Source organism: Eretmochelys imbricata, chromosome 9 (genome assembly GCF_965152235.1).
Source record: "Eretmochelys imbricata isolate rEreImb1 chromosome 9, rEreImb1.hap1, whole genome shotgun sequence".
Taxonomy (NCBI): Eukaryota; Metazoa; Chordata; order Testudines; family Cheloniidae; genus Eretmochelys; species Eretmochelys imbricata.
Window position 1 is genome coordinate 73,930,588 of NC_135580.1, and position 25,202 is coordinate 73,955,789.

The following is a 25,202-nucleotide window of genomic DNA, read 5'->3' on the forward strand; positions in this document are numbered from 1 at the left end:
TCAGTGTCCCTTGAAGAGACATACAAAGGACACTAACATATAGAAAAGAACAAGACAAAGAAACATCCCTACGCCACACAAACAAAAGTGACTGTGGGAAAACAGGGCACTCAGATATATAACTTGCACCACCAGTCCTCCTGTGATGCTATACAAAGACAAAACTATTTAGGAAATGTAAAGCTAGAACTCCATATTATGTAGACTAACAAATCTTGTAATGAAATTTTAGCTAACTCTGAGTAACCCCTCAAGTGTGTCCCTTGGTCTTACTGTACTGTACTCTTACCTACCCCACTGATCATTCAGCTCATCCAATCTCCGCATCACTGAATTTCCTTCTCTTCTTAAATCTTTTTTTCCTCGTTAGCTAACATTGCACTTTTATCTAGCATGGGGCTAGAATGTGCATGAAAATGAAAGCCAAGGCAATCTTCTACATAAAGTGTATGAGTGTGCAAAAAATATATCATAGTTTGATGAGGACCATACCAAAGACACAGTAATAACACAGATTCTTTAAATAGTGAGCTCATGAGGTTAATGGACGAAAAATTATTTTAAAATGTCAAGAGCTCCAAGGTAGACATCATAAGAAATCACACAGCTTAACTGTACTAACAATGGCAGCTGAAATAACAATGGTATTAAATATAGTTCCTTGGATCCAATTAGAAATCTGAATTATTAGCTTCTTAAACTGTAAAACAGGCTTTATTCTAATGAAAAAAAAACAAGAGAAAATGTTTTATTCCTTTTATTTTATTGAGCTAAAACAATTTGCAATGCTGAACATAAGAACAGCCATACTGGGTCAGACCAAAGGTCCATCCAGCCCACTAAACTGTCTACAGACAGTGGCCAATGCCAGGTGCCACAGAGGGAGTAAACCGAACAGGTAATGATCAAGTGATCTCTCTCCTGCCATCCATCTCCACTCTTTGACAAATAGAGGCTAGGGACACCATTCCTTGCCCATCCTGGCTAATAGCCATTAATGGACTTAATCTCCATGAATTTATCCAGTTCTTTTTTAAACCCTGTTATAATCCTAAACTTCACAACCTCCTCAGGCAAGGAGTTCCACAGGTTGACTGTGCGCTGAGTGAAGAAGAACTTCCTTTTATTTGTTTTAAACCTGCTGCCCATTAATTTCATTTGATGGCCCCTACTTCTTATATTATGGGAACAAGTAAATAACTTTTCCTTATTCACTTCCTCCACACCACTCATGATTTTATATACCTCTATTATATCTCCCCTTAGTCTTTTCCAAACTGAAAAGTCCTAGCCTCTTTAGTCTCTCCTCATATGGGACCCATTCCAAACCCCTAATCATTTTAGTTGCCCTTTTCTGAACCTTTTCTAACGCTAGTATCTTTTTTGAGACGAGGGGACCACATCTGTACGCAGTATTCAAGATGTGGGCGTACCATGGATTTATATAAGGGCAATAAGATATTCTCCGTCTTATTCTCTATCCCTTTTTTAAATGTTTTTTCCTAACATCCCGTCTGCTTTTTGGACTGCCGCTGCACACTGCATGGATGTCTTCAGAGAACTATCCACAACGATTCCAAGATCTTTCTCCTGATTAGTTGTAGCTAAATTAGCCCCCCATCATATTGTATGTATAGTTGGGGTTATTTTTTCCAATGTGCATTACTTTATATTTATCCACATTAAAATTCATTCGGCATTTTGTTGCCCCATCACTTAGTTTTGTGAGATCTTTTTCAAGTTCTTCACAGTCTGCTTTGGTCTTGACTATATCTTGAGCAGTTTAGTATCATCTGAAAACTTTGCCACATCACCGTTTACCCTTTTCTCCAGATCATTTATGAAGTAACTCTTATTACTCTAAATTTCTTAACACTGACATCTGTAATTTGAGATGTGAACTTTTAAAAATATGGAACTGACCATGTGGTCTTAGCAGTTAGTATTACTATTTAATGACTGTGTTCATTGTGTAAAATATCGCTATTTGAATGATTTAATCAAGCAAACCATTGGAAGTCCTAGAACTTGCATATTTCCAGGCGTTCCATTTTTCCACAAATCCATTTCAACCAATGCAGTTGGGGAAAAGTAAAGTTACAATGTAAATTCAAAATTGGGCCCCATTCCAGCAAAGACTTATGCCTCAGTGAATATGCCTATTCAGTGACGGTGGACATAATACTTTATTTTTAAAAGTCATTTAGATTAAAGAGACAAAAAGTAAAATGTAATAGCATTGGAAAAACAATATATTAACATATTCCACTTTTGTTTCAACCAAGTAGTGATTCTGAATGCTGCCATTAGATGCTGTCATAATTGTGAAATCCAGGGGCAGACGGAAAGGGACCTGTTCGGGGTCACTGCTGTTTGGTTTGGACTGCAGGGAGACTGAATAGGTCATCTCACTCTCTGCACACCTTTCTTAGCTCCCTGCTAAGCTTAGGCCAAGCATATCATTCATACTTGTCCCCTACATACCATGGCAATTCTGATTTAATGAAGTGCCCAACAAATTGGATGGAATATGCTGTACTTTAATGTTGAACTCAAGTGTTAAATCAGGAATTCCAGAAGATTTTGTCTTCAAGCATTAATCAAACTATATTTCTTACCTTGCACCACTCAACATAATGATTAGTTGTCTTTCTTAATGTAGAAAACCCCACCTGCAAACGACCAGGGTCTTCTTCAACGTATCTAGATTTCAGAGGCGGCACACAATAAATGGGAAGCTGAAAGGAAAAAGAATCTATTCTAGTGAGCTAGTTTCAGAAACATATAAAAGTCATTAGATATAAATACTAAATTTTAAAAACAACTTTAAAGAAAATAGCAAATGCTCTTTCTTCCCATAATACAACAAAGCCTCCATATCATGTTATATCTATAAACCTACAAAACTGTGGTGCGGATTAATTCTTATAAAGTTCTTGGAGATGAGAAGAATTATATAAGCGTTAATTAGTAGCCTTATTACTGAGTATGATATAGTCTCTCTCTCTCACACACACACCCCTACTTTAGAAAATGAGAGGGCAAGAATTGGAAAACCAGTCTTTTTAATATTAATACATATATATCTAAGTGTGTGATATTACTTAAAATTGAACTTTAGAGCAATAGTAACATGTAAGTCTCAGTAAATACTGTTGTGATGAATTGAGGCTACATCTGTGCAACTTATAACTTCTGGTTGATATTGTGAAGCTGTATTATGAAAAAATGGGGGCCTATATGTACGTAGTTCCATCAATGCTGACAGGTCCTGTAGCTTATACACACCAGATACGGACAATGGAATATACTTGAGGTTAATGACAGTATTACAGCCACACCAAAAAGTTATAGAGAAACACAGCTGTATCCTTGGAAATCAAGTTTAGTGGACTCCTCTGAAGGTGGGGGGTGGGGGGGGGAGGAAGGAGGGAGGGAAGATAGGAGCAGTGGAAAGTTACCCAAAAGACAAAACAAAGGCAGCGGGGCGGGGAAGGTTAATAACGAGCCAAATGAGAAGAGGAAACAGGGAGGCAGGAAACAGCAAGGTCACAGAAACTGAGTAAGGTACTTCACGAGAGGGAGAGCGCCTCTATGAAGCAGGAGACTTCCTGCCTGCCTGCTTTTCTGAACATCTGTGATCACAGAATCCCCAATGACCCGCTAGAAAGTGAAGGACACTGCAGTTTAAGATGTTTATTGTTCTGTATGAGCTGTACTCGTCTGTGTTTTATATGATTAAGTAAAAAAATAAATGTGTTAGACTCTGTGCAAAGTGTGCGTGCAAATTAACTGCTTCACAACTGCTGCATCCCCCTGAGAATTAACCACGAACCAGAAGCTTCACACATTTTGGGTGGAGTTTTGGGAGAGGATGTGTTTAAATACAAGGGAGTTTGGAAGAGCCAGTATTAGTCCAAGGGGCCAGGCAGATGGACAACGCCTTCCAGTTCTCTGAAAGGGATGCCACATAAAAGGTCTGTGCCCTGACAGTGCGACTAAAGTTCCCAAGATTGGGGCAGTGGCTGGACCCTGTTCAGACTCCAGGGGCTTAACACAACTTGGGGACCCAAGGACAGAGAGGCTTGGATTCCCCTCATAGCAATCCTAGTGAGTGGCCAGGAGGGGTTACTTGCTAGGATCTGTGACAACTGAATTCCCGCCTGCTTGGCCTACATCTATAAAATCTATTATTATATTAAACTTTAAAACTATTTTTTCTGTAATTCTGGCTATATTTTGATCATTTGTAGTAGCATATAAAGCAGTGCTATAGCATTCCAAAACATCTTCTAAATATTATTATTATGTTTTCTCTAGGATACAGTGTACAATAAAGATTCACTGGTGTTTGTATACATCCACTTATTGTTAAAAAATGCATGAGACAATAGCAAGAATCTTACCTGATTTGGCTTCACTGACTGGGCTTTTGATTCTTCTTCTGTTGCAGCATATATATTAATAGACACAAATGCCAGACCAGCAGGGATAGCTGCTAGCTTTGCCATCTGGGAGAGAGACAAAGATTAAAATATATATCTATATATCCTTATTTGGAAACTCTTTTCTCCTCTTCACTAAAATCCAGAGGTCATTCTAGTAACACTGATGTGACTGATCTAATAACAGACCAAGCATGTCAAATGATTTTAAATTAAAAACCATATGAAGAAAGTACCCCTTAAAATCCACTTCTATCACACAAAAAACATCAGAAACCTTTTTGATACAACAAAAGTACAAGAGCATTCACTTTGAAAGAGATCCAGAGCCTGAAAAGTGCAGTCCACTGTATCGGTATGGCCCTACTACTAGTTTTTTAGCAATTTTTTATTTATCAGAATTACCTCTGAGATGCAGTTTAAGATTGCACTGTTATATCAGCTAGTTCAGTTTCAGAAAGCAGCAATACTGTTTCCCACAGCTATTATTACGGACAGTACCATAATGCTGTGTTTGGGTACTTCTGACTATACTCATCTTATTTAAAGTAACATTGACAGAATGATTTTGTCAAACAAAATCAATAATACATCAGAAAGAATATGTATTGCAGTAGCATGTAGGAGACCCAGTCATGGTTCAGCCTCATTTTGCTACGCGCTGTATAAACAAAGAAGAAAGAGGTGGTGCTAAAGAATATAGATTTCCCTCACCGCAAAGGCTTTCTATTTAAAGACAGCTCATACCATGTATATTAATAAACTCTGCTTCTCAAATATTGGATTTTACTAGTAAAATCTCAGTGTTACAATACATACACAAGTAAATACTAAGAAGAATTTTATGGAGAAGGTACGTTTTCTCTTTGAGTTCTATTTCAGATTCTGCCATATACTGGCTGTGTGACCATGGGCACGTCACTTGTGCCAAAATTTATAGTTTAGGCCTGATTTTCTGAGGTGCTGAACACCCACATCTCTAATGTAAGTCAATGGGAACTGCAAGTGGTTGGCACCTCAGAAAATTAGGCCCAGTATATCCAAGACAGATATCCAAAAGTCACTGGCCACTTTGAAAATCTTGGCCTTAAATCTCTAACAGTAAAAGGTTAATACTTGCCTGTTTCACAGTTGTGTTGGGTTGCTTAATGTTTTAGATACATGTTAAACACTGACTTATGTAACTCAAAGTGGGTTGCTGTAATCTCCACTCCCAGTAGCCTACCGGCCTGGTTTTGTTTAATGCTTAAGTAAAATATGGAAGGTGGCATAAGCAAACAGATAACATTTTTCTTTTTGCAAATGTTGTTGACAATATTAGATAATTCTGTTCAAATACAATACATTTTCAACTGACTCTTGGGAGATAATAGTATAGTCTGTTTACTGTTTTACAGTAAGAAAAAAAGAATTTAAAAAGGAATGTGCATATAGCATCTTGAATACCTGTTCACTCTCAGTGCCACTGGCTTAATTTATTAACTATCCTTTTCATTTTAGCATTTGTTTCATTTGATATTCATCTTCACATGACTCTGTTGATGTCTGGTTCAGTCAGCCTATGTACTTTCTTTGAAAAATCAGTTTGAAAAAAATACAGATGTCACTATACAAACACACACTCAAATATGGGTGCAGCTCTACCAGTAGAAACCTACTCTATACAAGAAACACTACACTGACCATAATATAAGGAACAGGAAAAGGCTTTTGATTTCAATTTCTTTATTGAAATTGTCCATAAAAGTTATAAAGCATTCCAGAACAGAAAAACAGACATTTAATTTACTGTAGTGGGGTGGTCACCCCACTCCGGCCCTGAAGGGGTTAAAAGCAGCTCTGGAGAGGGCTGCGGCTGGGAAAAGCTGAGTGAGTAGCTGACCACAGGACCCACGTAGATGTTCGCCACTGAGTGAAGATGTTCTTCATTACTAAACTGTGTAACTTCCACTCATAGTCAGTGACAAAGTGCCTGCTGAGGCTGTCCACCAACAAATTCTGGGTTCCTGGGAGGTACAATGCTGATATGGTTCTTGATACACCAGTTCCATAAATTGACCACTTCTGTACACAGAGGAATGGATCCTACTCCTTCCTGTTTGTTTACATCAGATATGGTTGTCATATTGTCTGACATTATGAGAATGTGATGAGACTGGATTAATGGTAAGACTGCTCTGAATCTTTCTTGGGCTGCTCTGAATTCCAGGATGTTTGGATGCCCTAGGAAATTAGAATGCATATAATCACCCTGTACCGTGTGACTGTCCATACCGTGCCCCAACCTAACAAGGAAGAGTCCATGATTACTGTCCTGTCAGGCATGGAGCACGGGAAAGGAACTTGCGCAGGAGCTTTCCACCAAGTCAGAGAATCCCTTATCTTGATGGGAAGTGCCACTATAATGTTCATGCTGGGTTTGCTCAGTATGTGTACTGTTCGAAGCCAAGCCTGCAGGCAGCAGAGGTGGAATGTGGCAAATGGCATTACATAGGTACACGACACCATGTGACCCAGTACAGTAAGGTAGATCCAGACCCATGTCCAAAGGTTGTATATAACCTGATCTACCAGGTTTCCCATGGCTAGGAATCTATACATAAGGAGATACTCCGTTGTTCTGATTGAATCTGTGGTCACCCTATAGAGGTCATTTTGGGGACTAGAACATGTTTGGAATAAAATCCTTTTTTCGTTGATGCTGTAGATGTACTCACACCATTGCAGGGACTGGAGAAAGGAGTCTCCCTACTGAAGGAGGACCTCCTCACGAGAGTGGTCCCTGAAGAGGAACAAGAAAGTGGGTTTGGAGGCGGTGGGGAAGGAAACTCGATGATAGAGCCGGAATGGATGATATCCAGCATCCACCTGTCCACAGTCATTGCCCTTCAGTCATGGGGAAATTGTACTAGGTGTCCACCACAGCATATCTCGGAATTAGGTGGGGATGGAATCAACACTGGTACCATGGACGGGATGAGAGATGGGCTTCTCCCTAAATCCATGTCCTCTACTGATACAAACTCCCTGCTACGATTGGTCCCAACAACAAGGCAGATTGCAGGTCTGGAAGGATGAAGATATCCTCTGGAGTTCTGCAAGATACTGGAACGTCTGAAAGCTGCATCACATCAACTTGTGCCATCAGAGTCAGTGTAAAGGGACTCTTAGTAATCCTTATAGGGCTGTGATGGTACCTCCAGTAAAGAAGTGTCTGACTACATGGTCTTTGTCTGTACCAACCATGCCCGGTCCCTCAGCTCCGATGCTTTGTTTTAGTTGGTACTATGGTCAGCATCAGTGGCGATGCAAGGAATGGCACTGATAGAGCCTTGCTCCTGTGCACCTTCTAATCAACAGTCATGAAGCTTAGGAGGACCTAAATCCTTGTGCTCTAGGCACGAAGTCTTGCTTTACCTGGACAGGATCAGGGAGGGATCTCTTCTCTTAGCAGAGGATCTGCTCTTCTGTTTATGAGTGTCCCTTACTCCTATGAGAAAGCCCAGATGAAGGGTCCTTCACTCTAGTCATTACATTCCTGAGTCAAACATCAAGTTGGGAGGAGTACTCCTCTAGGGCTCAGGCCAAGGTACAGGGGGGATCTCTGTAACCTGGATCTGAGTGAGGCCTCATGGTGTTCCATAGGTGCTTTTGAAGTTGACCTTCTTATGCCTGCCATGTTCAGCTGGGGAAGGCGAGGCAGACACTGAATTTAACATAGATATGAGCTTTTCTGAGGAAGTACAGGCAGCCCTGGTGTCACTGCTGACTGAAAAGGAGCAATAGCAGAAGACGTGGTTCCTGAAGCCCGGGCATAATATAATTCCCCCATTTAAGAGACTCTGCTGGCATAGCCACCTCCTGTGCCAACCCTTTCCCACAGTTCTGGAGTAGACGGACAAATGGGGCTTAGCATAGCAAAACCACACCTATCCTCCACTGGCTTAAAGTCACTAGAGTATGTCTACATGGAGATAAAATACCTGCAGCTGACCCCGGTCAGCCATAGCCATGCTCTGGGGGCTTTTATCCCTGTGTAGGCATACACTTATGCTAGTGGTATAATTAGGCAAGGGCCATGCAACACAGGATTGGAAAGCTGTAACCAACTCCTTAATGCCCATCCCCCCACGCCTAACAGAAATCTGGCATGGAAGTGAATTAAATACTCTATCTTTTTGTTCCTGATTTTTTAAAATAAATTAATTTTCTTCCCCCGTCCCTGCTTTTAATAATCGTATCAATTTTCTTCCAGAATTGAGGGTATAATGCATGACCCTATCCAAAGGCACCATCAATATTATACTCATTAAAAAGTAGTTTGAAAAATAGTGCAGCCTGTAACCTTCTAGTACCACTTCCACACTGTCTACCTATCACTGGTTTTCTGCTTAAAAGCATTCACCCAGCAGAGCAATCCAAAGGCCCAAGAGTTTTGCTGTCACTACTGAAAACCATCAGAAAAATGTTCCTTCCATACTCCCAAATCTCACAGTCGTTGTAAAAATAGTCCTGAAAAATATATATTTTGAACTACATAAAAGCAATGTCATGGCTGCGAGATTAATCGTAAGGTAGATCTAAATTTAACATTAATTAAAATTTAGCATGTATTTCTGATATATAACAAGCCAATGACAAACTGCAATTAGTCATCAAAATACTACAAGTGGGACAGTCATTAGTGCCTTAATAGAACTTTTCACACTCCACTGTTCTTTGATTAGTTAGCCCATAATCTGATTTTACAATAATTTGCAAGTAAATACATATTTCTGACCTAAGCATCTCTCTAGAAATCACAGATAGAGGAAAAGCTTGTAATATCCTTTTCAATGACATCAGTGAAAACCATATGCTCAGGTTTGAAATATCTAGAGCTCTCAGATCATCATAATCAAATCAAAACAAGGTTGATTTCTCCTTTAGACTTCTGAGTGAGGTAAATTATGTCCTATGCAATTTATTGTATGGATGTTTCAAGTGCATGAGGTCCTCTCTATTCTGTTTAAACAATAAAGTTTTCACAGCATTATTTGTAAGAACAGGAGATTTCTCTCATGTCATTGGCCAAAATTTCTTCTTCTCCTCACACCACTGTGCAATGAACTACAATACCGTTGGTTTAAAGAAGCTGCCTTTTATTAGCAAATGAGTGACAGAGCAAGGATTTGAATTTAGGATTGTGTGATTTCCAACTTCATGCTCATCCCTCCAAATTATGAAACTTACCATATAATTGATACTGTTCATAGATATGATTAGAATGGCAAGACAATTTGTTCTGAAAAATATATACTGCATTCAGCTTAAGTCTAAATACAGCTGAATATTCTAATAATCAAGAGTATTATTATTTAGCATTTGTATTGCAATAGCACGTAAAGGATACAATCAGGACTCGGGATTCATTGTGTTAAGCACTGCACAAACATGAAATGACACTGTCCGTGTCTCAAGGTGTTTATAATATAAGATAGCTGAGGAAATATAAGGAACAGCAAGAACTCTGATTCTAAAACTGACATTTTTAGATCATGATGGTACTGTAATAGCACACATTATTCAATCAATTTTAACTCTAAATCTAACTTATTTTTTCTTTCCCTTTCTTTTTCATTATTGCATCCTTTCATTGTCACCCAACTGTAAACTGTCCGCTATAATATTTACTATACTTTTGTTTGTGTCTGATCTTTTTACTTCTCCTCCATTTCCTTTTCTCCTACCAGTCACTTTCCCCAACTCTGTAAAGGGTTCACCAAAAGCATATTTGATTCTTTATAAATATGAAGAAAAATATGACAACATAATATACAGTATTCCTGACATCTACATTTGAAAGACAATGCAGGTGAGGTAATATCTTTTACTGAACCAACTTCTCTTGGTGGAAGGAACAAGCTTTTGAGTTACACAGAGTTCTTCTTTAGGTTTGCAGACGGTAACCAAGGGGTCTGAGATAAATACAAAGTGGGACAGATCATTAAGCATAAGAGATTCACACATGCTGTAGGACACCACTTAAATGAAGTGGGCAACTAAGACATTTGATACATGCTTGGATGCAGTGAGTAGTGGCAGAATGTCTGATTTCAATTCCCTAAAATAAATTAATAGTACATACTCCTCGTCTGTTGTCTTGAATTCCAAATGGCATAATTCAACACATAATTATTTTCAATGGCATGGATTTGCTCCACAGCATTTTTTTGAACTGCTATTGGAAAAACAGTTTAAGAATTCACGTTGATCGTGAGCACAAGGCCAATAATTTTAATTAATTTGGACAACTGTTTATTCAAATACAGAACACAGTGCTTACAATACAGCACAATCTATTTTTGTATAGTATGCTACACCCACCACTTTAGAAAGAGTCAATATATCCAGAACAAAAATCAAAGTAATAAGCCAACAGATAAAGACATGAACTGACTCACTGTATTGGAAGACAGGTAAAGAGCTGCTAGGCAGATGAGGCAGACACAAATGTAAGAGAAGAATGCAAAGGTTAAAAGTGTATAGTGAGCAGAGAGGGCAAGAGGATATAAGGCTAGAGAGCTAAAGGATGGTAAAAGCTCAAGGAAATTTAAAAAAAAAAAATGGTAAGCCTTTTTCAGTTGTGTTCCAATGACAGACAGTGGTGGTGGTGGAAGAGAAAATAATATGGTCTCACTTCCTGAAACCTTGTGAAGTTTTGAGAGTAAAGATTTAGGGAGACTATCAAGAGAAAGAGTGGCAGCAATCAAAACAGGAAACAAACACCACATGAATAACTGTCTTTGTTATAACAAGTCCTGGAATAAAATGCCATGGTCTGAGATACAGAAGATAGTTTATGAAAGGTTGTGAACCTCTAAAAAGTGTATACATATTTCTATTCAGCCATTTGTAGATATGCTACATTAAAACAAACTTTCTTTAAATTATTATTATATTTATTATTACCAGTGGAACATTCTCAGAATTTGTTTTAATTGTTTCAGAGTAACAGCCGTGTTAGTCTGTATTCGCAAAAAGAAAAGGAGTACTTGTGGCACCTCAGAGACGAACCAATTTATTTGAGCATAAGCTTTCGTGAGCTAGAGATGCATCCGATGAAGTGAGCTGTAGCTCACAAAAGCTTATGCTCAAGTAAATTGGTTAGTCTCTAAGGTGCCACAAGTACTCCTTTTCTTTTTGTTTTAATTGTGACATTCTATTCCAGGATTAGTGATAGTAGGTTGCAATACAGAGGAAAGGGGAACCACAGTCAAATATTAACGTAAGTGAGACGGGTGTAGAGAGGATACTGTTCATTAAATAAAGCTAGTTTTGTTTAATTCAGTACGTATACCATTGTGTTTACTGTGGTAAATTAAAAAGGAGAGTGTTATATAGTGAATAGTGAAAATAATCCAATTCTTGAATGGCACTAACTGCTTTACTTTGGATGCCTATTAAAGACAACTGTATAATGACTCACAAAATGTAACCGATAATCACTTTACTGTCCAATAATTTAATTATTATTAAGAATAATTGAATCAAATGACAACAGCAAAAAAACATCATGCTTGTGCTATATTTAAGAGACTTCACCATATCCACTGATTAGTTTGTCCTCCTCTTGAAGCCTAATAATTAGGTCAAATATAGTAAAATAAAAATTATTGATAATTTCAAAGCATAATTAAACAAAGTAAAACACAATTAAGATGAAATGGAGTAAGATATGCAAATGAGCCCTAGAACTTTCATATTACACTGGTAAAGTCAAAACATTTCTGGCTTCTTTAGGATTTTACATCTTCTCCTATAATAAGTTATTAAAAATAGAAAGAAAGTATGATCATGAAGTCTCTTCAGCTCTTGCAGACTTGCTAAAAGCAGTACAGAGGGAAACTTCTGTACACAAGTCAAGGCCATAAAAATCAAATTGGAATTTCATTGTTAATCTGGAGAATGACTTCAGAAAAGCAGTAAAGTGCCTGTGTCTGATTTTATGCCAGTCTTGTTCTATTTCAAAGAACTAATCACAAGAATTGCAAGAAATGCATTTATATTGAAAAATATCCCTTGTCATGGAAAAGCATGAAATTCTAAAATAAGAATTCAGTTACTCCACATTTGCAATGCATTTTTGTGTGTGCTCTTTTTTATTTTTACTAAGGATCTGATCCAACACAAAGTCAGTGGAAATCTTCCCACGGGCTTCAGTGGAATCAGGCCATAAATGAAAAGCAGCATCTAGTGAACAATTGCTCACAGTGAACAACTTTTAATAGTTCCTAAAGCAACACTTTATAAAAGGAATGAATTCAAACACTATCTTCTAGAGATGAATACGGGGTGAGTATTGATCCAAATTTCACTAGGATTATAGGGTATTCAGAGCCACTATTTTTGGTTCCTGAGTTTTTCAGTGACTTTGGCATTCTAGACTGAAAGCTGGTCACTGAAAACAATCAGAAAGTGTTTCCCTACAATGCCATCCAGCAAGCTGGCAAAAGGAGATCTCAGTACTGTGTAGAACATCACAGTGTTCTTCTTAGCCTGCATTAAATTCTTCAAATTTTTTAATTTGCAGGGAATTTTGTTTTATTGTGGGAGGGCTGGGGGCAGCAGTAGGTTCTGCCTCTAGGAGTGGGGGCCTGTGGGAGGCCATGGGAAGGAGGATGGGTGACCCCCCGGGTGGGTGCGAGGGACGAGGGATCAGGTCCTGCTCCCAGGGTCGAAGGGGTGACCCTGGGGAGGGTAAAGGGTCATGCCTATGGGGATGTGTGTGTGAGGCCCAGAGGAGGTATCAGGTCGGGTCCTGCCCCTGGTGGTGGTGGTGTGTGTGGAGGGGGGAGAGTTGGGAGGCAGGTCCCGTCCCTAGGAGGAGATGGGGGAATCCCTGGGGGATGAAGTCCTGCTCCCAGGGGAGTTGGGGGGAGGCCACGAAGAGGAGGTGGTTGGGTCCTGTGCCCAGGGGGTAGGAGGGGTTTGCAGAGTGAGCCTGCTTGCACTCAACCTGTAGCAATGGCTCCTGTCCCACAGGGCTAGGCCTAGCCTCCTGCTCCAGGTATTGCATAAGAACATAGAGTATTGCAAAAGAGCAGCCATACTGGGTCAGAGCAAAGGTCCATCTAGGCCAGTATCCTGTCTTCCAACAATGGCCAATGCCAGGTACCCAGGAGGGAACGAACAGAACAGGTAATCATCAAGTGATCCATTCCCTGTCACCCATTCCCAGCTTCCGGCAAAAATAGGCTAGGAAAACCATCCCCACCTGATGCACAGGGTTGCAGCGCTGCTCAAGTTTGGCCCAGCCACCTCTCCTTCATGACCAATGGAGCAGGGGTCAGATGGGCCAAATTTGAGTGAGTGGTACTGCGACTCTGTGCACCAGGTCACAAAGCCTGGAATGGGGGACTAGGCCCAGCCCTGTGGGACAGGAGCTACTGCTGCAGGCTAAGTTTTTCCTTTTTATAGGTTGTTTTTGTTTCATTTTGCGTTATTTTGCATTTGCAAAAAATCACGGGGCTCTAGATGTCTCTTATATAGATAAAAAGCAGATCAGCCATCTCATTCCAAAGGACTAAACTATTTTTATAAAACAGAACAGACTGACAGTCTTGACGTTATTTTTGGTCACAGAACCATGAATAGCAGATATTTTGCTTAAGTGGAAAAATTCTGGCATAGCTATATTTTCCAGGGGAAAAAACTGTTAAAAGCATAATTTCTACAATAGAAGAACTGGGGTAAAACACATCAAAGTATAATAATAAAGCTGTCAAAATATACCTACATAATTTGGGCTTTAAGTCTCTGCATTTCAAACAATCTACTTCCAAGTGCTGGAATAATATCAGATCAAAAATACAGATTCTGCAAAAAAGTATGAAAATTAAAGAGCTACAGAACTACAAAGCATACAGTGCCTTACTACTCAAAGACTTAGGACTCCGTTATGCTTTAATCTACGTTCCACATTTATGCGACTCTCCTGGAAGAGCGTTCTTCTCATTAAAACTCTGCAAACTTGGTGTTCTCCCTCCAAAAATGTGGTGTAAAGCTAAGGAAACATACCCAGCAAGTAGGGATAAATCTCAAGTGAGAAAAGGTAAAAGACTCAAATAAGCAGGTTACACACTGAAATCCTAAACGTTACTTTTAAAAAAGTGTCTGTCTTTAATAAAGTTGCCTTCAGCAGCTCTCTCTCACAAAACCAGTACTTAACAACCAGATCAAGACAGGTCTAATTTTAGCAACTGTTACTTGGGTCGTAATTTCACATAGGTGAACTCTTCTTAAAGTGGCATATCTTTATATCAAGCACGGATGCCTTCCATGACCACTTAAGTTTTCTATATCTAACATATAGCCATATCCTACCTTCAAACTCTGTGCAGATATCTTGCTGCTTTAAACAGGGATTATACAATTTGATCAATTGCAGAGTAGTGGCCTTAGATTTTTTTTTTCACTAACACTTCAAAACCCCTTATCCTTTTGAAAGTATCTCAAGGGAACAGACTGAAGATGTTATTCCACACCCATATGAGGTCTGTTTGGTTTTCTTAATAACTACAGTGCAAAAAAACAAATGATACGATTTATTATTATTTTACCAACAGCAGTTGTGTTTCTGAAGGCAAATCAATTCAGAATGTTCCCATCTCCGTACAATGCATATGGATACAAGTCGTACATGTGGAAGAAAGCAAATTTTACAGGAATTGGGAGTGGTAGAGACAGGAGAACAAACAATGAACTAGAAAGTTCGGCAGCTTATTTACCATGCATTCAAGTAGTCCTTGCACACCACACTACTTGAGGCCCTCTGGTTAAGACAGTAAACTAAGAGCTAAGTGCTAAGAGCGCCTGCAGTCTATGCATTCAACCTGCTCCACAAACACTTTACATGCACAAAATACACAGACACATGTAAGCCATAGATAGGACATGCCTAAAAACTATGGTGGCAAGCTCTTCAAAAATACATTAGCAGGGTGGATAAAAATCAATTCTTTAAAAAAAAAATTGGATTTTTTAACTTTTAAAAAATAAAGCCATTTAAATTAAATTTGAAATTCTGACCTGTTTTAAGACCTAAACTTACTATACTGTAATAAAATAAATAAAACAAATAGTATTAAGCAATACATTTGCTACCAAGTTTTAAAGAAAGCCAAACCACTGATCTGGTAGAAGTCCCTGGCTGAGCAGCTGAACCAGAATTTGCTGGAGTGCTAAACAAGCTTTTAACAGCAATAGCCTCTTCTATAGGGGCAGAGTGAATATTTTCTTCATTCCGTTGAAGTTAAGAAACTAGTGGGAGTTGAAAAAAAGCAAAAAAGATTGTTTTCTAATCTCTGAATAAAAACAAGGTGTGAGAGGATGAGATCTGCTAATTCTAAAATCCTGAAGGGCATGGTGACCACAAACTGTTTAGTTCACTAACATATGATACTTTCTTTGTTTAATAAATCTGTTAGTTTTAAATTCAAAACATGCTTTGATAATTTTTGTTTAATGTATTCAGGAGTTTTTTTAAAAAAATAAAAATATTTTAAAATGCTGTTTTTGTGCATTTAAATTGAATTTCCATCCAAACAGAGCATGACACAAAACACTAGCAAAACAATTAATCAGCTAGTAAATAAGAAATGCATCCTTCACCATTTTCAAACATTATAAAAGTGTGAAAATTAAGAATCCAAATAAACATAAGCAATCTAATGGCTTAAATAAATATGTATACACATAGTGTATCCTCCTGGTTGGCAAAAAGAAGCAAATTTAGTGTAAAATCTATATTTAGCTGCAAATCAATGTATTTTAATTGTTATGAATCAGTTTGTTTACGAAAATAGCAAAATTGACTAATGCTAAACAAGATTAAAATCAGTGATTTAAATAACTGATTTAAATCAATCCATCCTGTACATTAACTTTTTCTTTTAAATAAAGAAAACAGAACTCTGGGCCAAATTCTGCCTTTACACACAATCACATACCACCCTCTGACTTCTATGAAAGATGCACTGCGCACGCACACACACATATGAAGGCAGAATTTGGCTCAGAGGATTTTATATTCAGAAAGACTCCAATTTTGCATCTGGAATTAACTGCAGGTGAACATGACAGCCGTTAGATATTTAATTACCATAGCACACCTGAAAAATTGGAAGCGGTGTTGGAAAAATTAAGTCAGAGGCAGTGTCCACTGACAAAAACTGAAAAGTTATCATTCTTATATGGGTCTTTGACAAATAAAATTCAAAGCAAATGTTTTCCTTTATAATGAATCTTTTCATCCACCAACATACTATTTACATATTTGGATTCTCAAACTATGCATATACACATTTTGTGTGTGTCTGTACAATATAACTACTACAAATATTATAGAAAGTAAATTAATAAAAAGTGAAAGACTATAGCATGAACAATAATCCATCCAGATTAGTAGTACATGCTACTCCCAAACACCCTGGTAACCTTTTCACTTCTAAATAGCCTGGGATAACAGGAAAGTCAGAGGATCAGGAGAAGCGGAAATAAAAAGACCTTCAGTTACAATCCTAGCCAGGTAAACCAAGGGACTGAAAGTTTGTGCTCTTCCACGGTTCTCAGACAGACAGATCATTTAGGGCAGGGGATCTCAACCATTTTCTTTCTGAGCTCCCCCCTCCCACCCCCACATGCTATAAAAACTCCATGGCCCACTTACGTCACAATAACTGGTTTTCTGCATATAAAAGCCAGGGCTGGTGTTATGGGGTAGCAAGCAGGGCAGTTGCTTGGGACCCCAAGCCAGAGGGACCCCTGCAAAACTACATTGCTCAGGCTTCAGCACCGGCCCTGGGCTTCAGCCCCACGTGGTGGGGCTGTGGCTTTCTGTCCTGGGCCCCAGCAAGTCTAAACCACTAGCCCTGCTTGGCGGACCCCCTGAAACCTGCTTTTGGCCCCCAAGGGGCCCCAGACCCCTGGTTGAGAACCATTGATTTAGTGTTCTGTGATTCAAACCAACATCTTGAATTCCATATGGAAACAAATCAGAAAGTAGAGCAAACTTTGGAGCACTGATGCTCCAACGTTATGGAGGATAGGTCCATCAATGGCTATTAGCCAAGACAGTCAGGGATGGAACCCCATGCTCTGGGTATCCCTAAACCTCTGACTGCCATAAGCTGGGACTGTACTAACAAGGGATGGATCAGTTGATAATTGCCCTGACTTTTCATTCCCTTTGAAGCATCTGGCACTAGCCGCTGCAGGACGGCAGGATACTACGCTAGATGGACCACTGATCTGACCCACTATGGCTATTCTTATGATGCTTTATGGAAGGATCCACATTACACCACTAACCTGTCAGTCTCATAAGCAGACTTTGCACCTCAGTCATATTCATATACCAAATACTGTTGAGACAACACGACCCATGTACACAGGCTAGCTGTACACAGATCCTTTTTAAGAAAATGCATCTTAACTGAATTTTAGGTAACAAACCTGATTTTCATCCCATTGACTAAACCTGTATGAATATACACAGTAAGGGTGCACGTATGTATGCACACATTTGCTTCAATGATTTGTAGGGTCAAACAACCCTTGCATGTGAGCAGGTACAAGAACTATGCAACAGTTTGATTCATGCTTGTACTGAAAAAAGTGTTCACACATTTGTTTGCACACCTGAATGGAAGCCTAGCTGAGGCCTTTAGGTATAGTTTATGTCTCATGTAAAATTATGCAGCATTTAACATCTGTTGTCTACAATATATTGTATGTATTTAAAACATTAATTTAATTACTTATAATATAGCATGTTTTAATGTCATGTTTTCTTATGTGTAACTGCATCTTCCAAACATTACTTCAACTATTTATAAGGAATCCATTTCTATTGTACTTATAGGCTGTTCATAAAAATATTAATCTTGTTTGTATACTTTTATGAATGCAAAGTGAATATGTTATGTGAAATGCTGTAGTTATTCCATGGTACTGTACATCTCTTTTAAATTAAGTAAAAGTCAAGCTGCACAGGGCATGCATAACAGGTTGGGAATGGCCAGGGTGTGAAACAGACAATCTTACTGGTAAAATTATGTGTGATTATACTTGCTCAACTGCATACGGACAGGTTTTAAATCTGCTGATAGTCCATTTGTTATTTACTTATCAAGCATTTTATCAAAATAATGTTTTTATTTCTTAATACATCACTGTACTCTGTGTTTTAATTTCAAAGTAAAAAGGGTGCAACACACCCTTTCAACACACGAGTGGGAGCCAGGAACTTTGGAGTGCCAAACCTGGCTCTTAGAATGATTTCTTCTGTAGTTTTGGGCAAGGCATATTGGGTTTGACTGCAAGTATCAGCATCTTGCATGATCAAGTTCTTAACCTCTGATTTGATTTCACCTATCTCACAGGGGTGTTGTGGGGATTAATTTAGTCAACATCTGCAAAATGTTGTTAAGGTGAAAAGTACTGTAAAAGAATAATTATTAACAAAGCTAATTTTCTCTGCAGTCTTTTTTCATATTTTAATCAGACACCACTTCACTTTTGTCAAGAAGCAAGGCTAGCAGCCCTCAGAGTGCAGAAACCAATGTTACTGAGCAGATAAGAGGGGCTAGCTAATAGCTGGAACTCTACCCTTGAGAGGGGAAGGGTAATCACAGTTTACTGCTGTCAATCTGGAATAACTCCATTGAAGCAAATGCCTCAGTTACAATCAGATGTCAGATTACATTCCCATTTTAAGTAAGACTGCACATTGTAAATTCATTTCCTCCCACTGTTCCTCCAATAAGTAAGTGTACTTTGCTTCAAGTTTTATTACAAATAATTATCATTTAACGGCTAGATACGATTATATGAAACATGGCTGACAAGAGGTAGGTATTATATTTTTAATATAGAGGATTTTTTCTTTTCAATTTTCTCAACAACAAAATTTTAAAAATAATAATCCATTAAACGAAACCTGCCCATCAAAATTATCAAGGAGCAGATTCCAAAATAGCAAATAGTATTTCTAAGCTCTCTTAAAATTCCTGTTCTCTTCCACATTAAAACATACAAAGTGTTTAAAGAGAAATGAGCACTAAACCTCAAGAATTTTCAGAATCACTTTGATATTACTCTTTTAAAACCTTTATTTCAACTTTACCTTTGTAATTCAAAAGAGAATCTTTTGTATACTTGTAACAAGGGAACATTATGACAGGCAATGTATGCTCTATAACTGAGGACAGAGAAAACATGAAGTAATTTAGTAAAAGAAAAAAATTCGGAGTATCGGGAATATTACTCTGTTAAACATCTATGATGCAAGAACATCAGCATTACTAATTATATACAATAGTGCATCAACTGATAACTTTATTCCTGCCCTCCATTTAGAATGTGTATATACTGGTTGAGTTAAATTTTTAGAAATCAGGACTTGTGTGTCTATACCCAGAGATGCCATTATCTTGTTGTGATACCTTGGTCGTGTCACTTTACCTCTCTGATGCCTCAATTTAAAAAAACAGCATTAGAAATATTTTATCTACTTTACAGGTTGTTGTGATGCTCCATGATGTCATTATGGAAGCTTCTGTCTCAACTCCACTTAATGGTTAGGTTTAGACATTGTTCTAAGCTCTATTTTGCATTGCCCTCTAAGTTTTGATAGAAGTAACTGATTAGTATGCAAATTGGAATGTTTAAAAAGGACGGTAGAATTATTTTTTGGAGAATTTGAAAAGTGAAGGAGTCTTTCTGCTATTTAATCAAAAAATTAATATGTTTTACATTCTTCCTCAGTACCTCAAGCTTTTTTGGCACAGTAGTGGTAGATTAAAACTTCACACTCAAGAGTCAGTTCCTTACCCACTTGTGAAGGGGGAAGTTTCAATTGGTAGGGCATTTTTAAAGAAACAATTATCTAGCAGTATTAGTCCTTAGGAGCTGAGACATAGACATAGACAATAGAAGAGTCTGCAGCATCCACATTCAACCCACACTGAAGTCAAAGGGGCTCCATGTGGGCATAGCAGTCCATCCCCATGCAATATACTGCAGGATCTAGGGCTTACATTTGTATTTGACACCTATTGCTTTTACACCTGACCAGCCGTTAAACACTAGACCTTAAACAACATTTTTAAGGCCATCTTAATTCCCACACTTCACTCTGTGACATGCTTTTAGCACCCAATATCTTACAAACCAATTTAAGCATAGAATAGAGAGGTGTGCAAGATCAGAGGTGGTTTTTTTTATTTTAAAGTTAGTATACAAGCTTTCATAGGGAACAAAACTATAACATTGGTTTCCACTAGCCATTTAATTGGGCTTTGGTCGAATGATGCAATATAAGTGTGAAGTTTCATTTTTATTTTCTTGTGGCAATGGGGGGAGGTTATCTGAAATGACTATCAGCTGTTATTTTTAATCACTAATATTTAAAATTGGTGTGTACATAAATGCTGCATTAAATGCATTATTAAACAGAACATAATAGGAAAGCCAATATTTCCCTACGGATATAAACTCAATACAAGACACCTACAAGCAGAGTTACATTTTAAAATGTCAAGAAAAAATGTGACTCAGTGACTCCAACAGATAATTTTGGCACACCCTAGAGATACACAGATAATCATGAGTAAGAAATCCGTGTCTTCTGCAGACCTCCATGACTTCAGCCTGCAGCCACTGGGAGCTTCAGGTTATCCCCACCACCCATGTTGGTCGGGAGATGCAGGATACCCCTGCTGCCCGGAGTGGCGGGTCCCCAGCTGCCTGCGGGGGAGGGGGGGGAGGAATCCCCCAGAGCTCCCCAGTCCCCACAGGCACTGGGGGATCCCTGGCATGTCCTCAGCCACAGGACACAGGTCACAACTCCCAGCCATAGCAGGGCAGGGTGCTGGGCCCTCCTCCCTCCCCATTTTGTCATGGACATTTTTGTAAAAGTCAGGGACAGGTCACTGCTTCCGAGAATTTATTTATTGCCCATGACTTTTACTAAAAATATCCATGACAAAATCGTAGCCTTAATCATGAATGAGCAGGACAAGTCTACACCACTGAACCTCATACATCTGTCATCAAGACAACGTTAACCACCGTAAGGCAGGGGCTACAAGTGGCCAAGGCGGAGACACAATCGGTGCGTGGAGAGAGCCAATGAAAAAGTGCAGTGACTATGACTACACAGACCCACGTCATGCCATCTGCGCGCCCTAGAGTGCAGGGCCCCACCGTCCCCATGGTGGGTACTCCACCCGGCCACAGGCCCTGGGCCATCGGTACGAACTAGCCCCCATGTGCCTCTTCCGCCCGTGCTGGAGACTCGGAGACCATCCCAGGCCGGTGCCGTGCAGACCAGCCAGGGCAATGGCAATGGCAATGCCTCTCCCAGCCGCACGCCCCTGTCGACTGGGGGCCCCATTCCGCAGCACCGCAGGAAGGAGCGTCCGGCTCCCCGCGCAGCCAGGAACCCCGAGAGGAAGCGTCGGCGGAGCAGGCCGGCTAGGATCCCCGGCGAGAGGCCGCGCCCCCGGGCTCTGAGGGGAGAGCTGGCAGCAGACAACGGCTGTGGGAGGGAGTCGGGGGGTACTGCTGTGCCCGCCCGATCTGCTCTCGCCTCTAACGTGTCCCGGGGGAAGAACAGCTGCCCCCGCCCCTCGGCAGTTAGAGCGGGGACGGACGCTCACCTTAGCCGCCATTTTAGTGACCCCTCCTCCTCCTGTCCTGTCCCCCAGCAGCGAGTTTGTACGGCACGCGAGGAGGCCAAACCAGTGCTCGTCTTCCGCGGGGCTGGCACCCCACCCCCTGAGCGTGAGAGACGGGGGCGGGGCGGGGCGGGGCTAGAGACACCGCTCGTCAGAGTCTCCCTCTCAGACTTGGCTGTGAAGCGCGCCCAAGGCAGCGAGCTAAACGCTTCGTCTCGAGAGGCTGTAATCAGGTTTTGATCATCGTTTCTAATCGCTTGGCCGTTCCCCATCTGCTAGCCTGGAGTTCGCCAGGTTTCAACTTCAAAAGATTATGTAGCAACGCAACACGCTCATGCACTAGCTGCAGGGGCTCAGAGTGACACCTAAAAATAGCGGGGTTTTGCTACAACATTTTCCAGTGGAGGTAAAGAAGCTAACGGGAAAATGAAGGGCAGCTTCTGACCCCCCCAAAAATAAAATAAATAAAAAAACAGGCGTGGGAAAGAAAAGGTCATCCATTTACCAAACGTATGTCCTCTGTGAAAGGGAACCCGGAGCAGGGATACGTTTTTGAGCAGTCGACCAAGTCCCTCATGACCCTCAGACATGGTGGCAGAAGCTCTGAAAGTGACTGGACTGATTAATATGAGCCAACTTCTCCCACTGAAATAGGAAACTTTAATCATTCATGTTTCTGGGGAGCAACAGAGCTGGAAATATAATTCAAGCTTCTGGGAAGGAATAACGTAGATAAAGCTTCAGAGTAACAGCCGTGTTAGTCTGTATTCGCAAAAAGAAAAGGAGTACTTGTGGCACCTTAGAGACTAACCAATTTATTTGAGCATGAGCTTTCGTGAGCTACAGCTCACTTCATCGGATGCATACCGTGGAAACTTTCAGGATTCTTAGAAGTTATGTGCTACTGACATGCATCATTTCAAAGGGGGCGATTTTCTGGAGGAAATTAGTCAGAGAAAAAGGAAACTGGGTGTTCCAGTCTGAGCTGGCTGCTTTGTGCTGAGCCAATGAAGCAAAACAGCCAGGAAACCAGCTTAATCTGTGTAGGAATCCTGAGATGGGGTAAAATTGCTGTAATGACTTCGTTTGTATGACACTCCCCTTCCCAGCCTCTACCATAACAATGCTCAGTGTTGTCATACCTAACTTTTAGGCACCTTTAAAATCAATACTATTCACAAAGCCTGAGTTAGGTTTCCTACAAAATAAATGTCCGGAGATAGGCACCTATGAATGGGATTCATAAAAACCAAAATGCTAGGGGGCACCATGCCTAAACTTCAATAGCTCAGACATAGGGGAGAGGTTTATTGCAGGAGTGGGTGGGTGAGATTCTGTGGCCTGCATTGTGCAGGAGGTCAGACTAGGTGATCATAATGGTCCCTTCTGACCTTAATATCTATGAGATGCCAAAGGGAGGAGTGTGTGATCAACCCCACCACTCTCACGGGGTTCAGTCTCTAAATCTAGGCTGGAAGCAGTTGCCTGTCTCTGGTTAAGATTCGCAGCTGTGAACCCGAAGCCAGGTGCCTAAGGTGTTTCTTGCAGTAAGCCATGGGGGAGGAGGACCTTCCTCATAACTTTTAGTGATTAGGGAATTTACCTGGGATGTGGAAGACCCTCCTGCCCTCCCTTCAGTTCCCTCCTCTGCCTGAGAGGGAGAAGGGAGATGCTGCCTCTCGGGAGAGTACCTTAATGACTGGGGTATGGTATATTCTGAAGGGGGAAGATGATGCTCTCAGTCTCTGCTGTTAAATCTGTTCCACTTTGGACAAATAATTGGAGAATCATTGTAGCCAAGGGATGGGATCCTGGGTCTCCCACATGCTGGGTGGGTGCTGTCAGCACAAGGCTATGGAGTCTTTCTTGTGCATATGCCAAGTTGGCAACCTTATACTATACCATTCCAAAGAGCATGCAGTAAACTAATAAAACTGTTTTACATAAATGAGAGAATGTTGGAATAATAGAGTTTTATTAACTAATGAGAAATGATGATGAGGCTGGTCATGAACTTGAAGCTGTGTGTGAGCTTGCATGTGCACACACAGCTGAAAAGTAACTGAGTACATTTTAGATATGGTCCCTTATGCATTCTTAGAAATTATAAAAATGTGCTTCAATTCTTGGTATAGTTTTTCTCAATAATGTGTATTGACTGAAACTGAAATATTGATAATAGGGCTGTTAATTGCAGTTAACTCACATAATTAACCCAAAACAATTAATCACGATTAATTGCAGTTTTAATTGTACTGTTAAACAATAGAATACCAACTGAAATTTATTAAATATTTTTGGATGTTTTTCAACATTTTCATATATATTGATTTCAATTACAACATAGAATACAAAATGTACAGTGCTCACTTTTTTATTTATATTATTTTTATTACAAATATTTGCACTGTAAAAATGATAGATAAAAGAAATTCAGCCAATAGCTAAGACAAACAACTTTGTTTACATTTACAAGAAATAATGCTGCCAACTTCTTATTTACAATGTCACCTGAAAGTGAGAACAGGCGTTCACATGGCACTTTTGTAACCGGCATTGCAAGGTATTTACATGCCAGATATGCTAAACATTCATATGCCCCATCATGCTTTGGTCACCATTCCAGAGACATGTTTCCATGTTGATGACACTCGTAAAAAAATAATGTGTTAATTAAAGTAGTGACTGAACTCCTTGGGGGAGAATTGTACGTCCCCTGTTCTGTTTTACCCGCATTCTGCCATACGTTTCATGTTATAGCCATCTCGGATGATGATCCAACACGTTGTTCATTTTAAGAACACTTTCACTGCAGATTTGACAAAATGCAAAGAAAGTACCAATGCGAGATTTCTAAAGCTAGCTACAGCACTCAATCCAAAGTTTAAGAATCTGAAGTGCCTTCCAAAATCTGCGAGGGATGAAGTGTGGAGCATTCTTTCAGAAGTCTTAAAAGAGCAACACTCCGATGCGGAAACTACAGAATCTGAACCACTAAAAAAGAAAATCAACCTTCTGCTGGTGGCATCTGATTCGG

The 25,202-nt window shown here is 39.8% G+C and overlaps 1 protein-coding gene across 1 annotated transcript in view; it reads right to left on the bottom strand.

Moving 5' to 3' along the window:
* APOOL (apolipoprotein O like) overlaps positions 1–22,272 on the bottom strand; it is a 43,409-nt gene extending 21,137 nt beyond the window's left edge. Inside the window, exons 1-3 of the mRNA XM_077827321.1 lie at positions 22,148–22,272; positions 4,407–4,511; positions 2,619–2,738 (exon numbers count right to left, since the gene is read on the bottom strand). Coding sequence (XP_077683447.1) covers positions 2,619–2,738; positions 4,407–4,511; positions 22,148–22,159 — 237 coding nt within the window. The 5' untranslated portion in view covers positions 22,160–22,272. The remainder of the gene's footprint in view (positions 1–2,618; positions 2,739–4,406; positions 4,512–22,147) is intronic.
* Between the last annotated feature and the right edge of the window lie 2,930 nt (positions 22,273–25,202).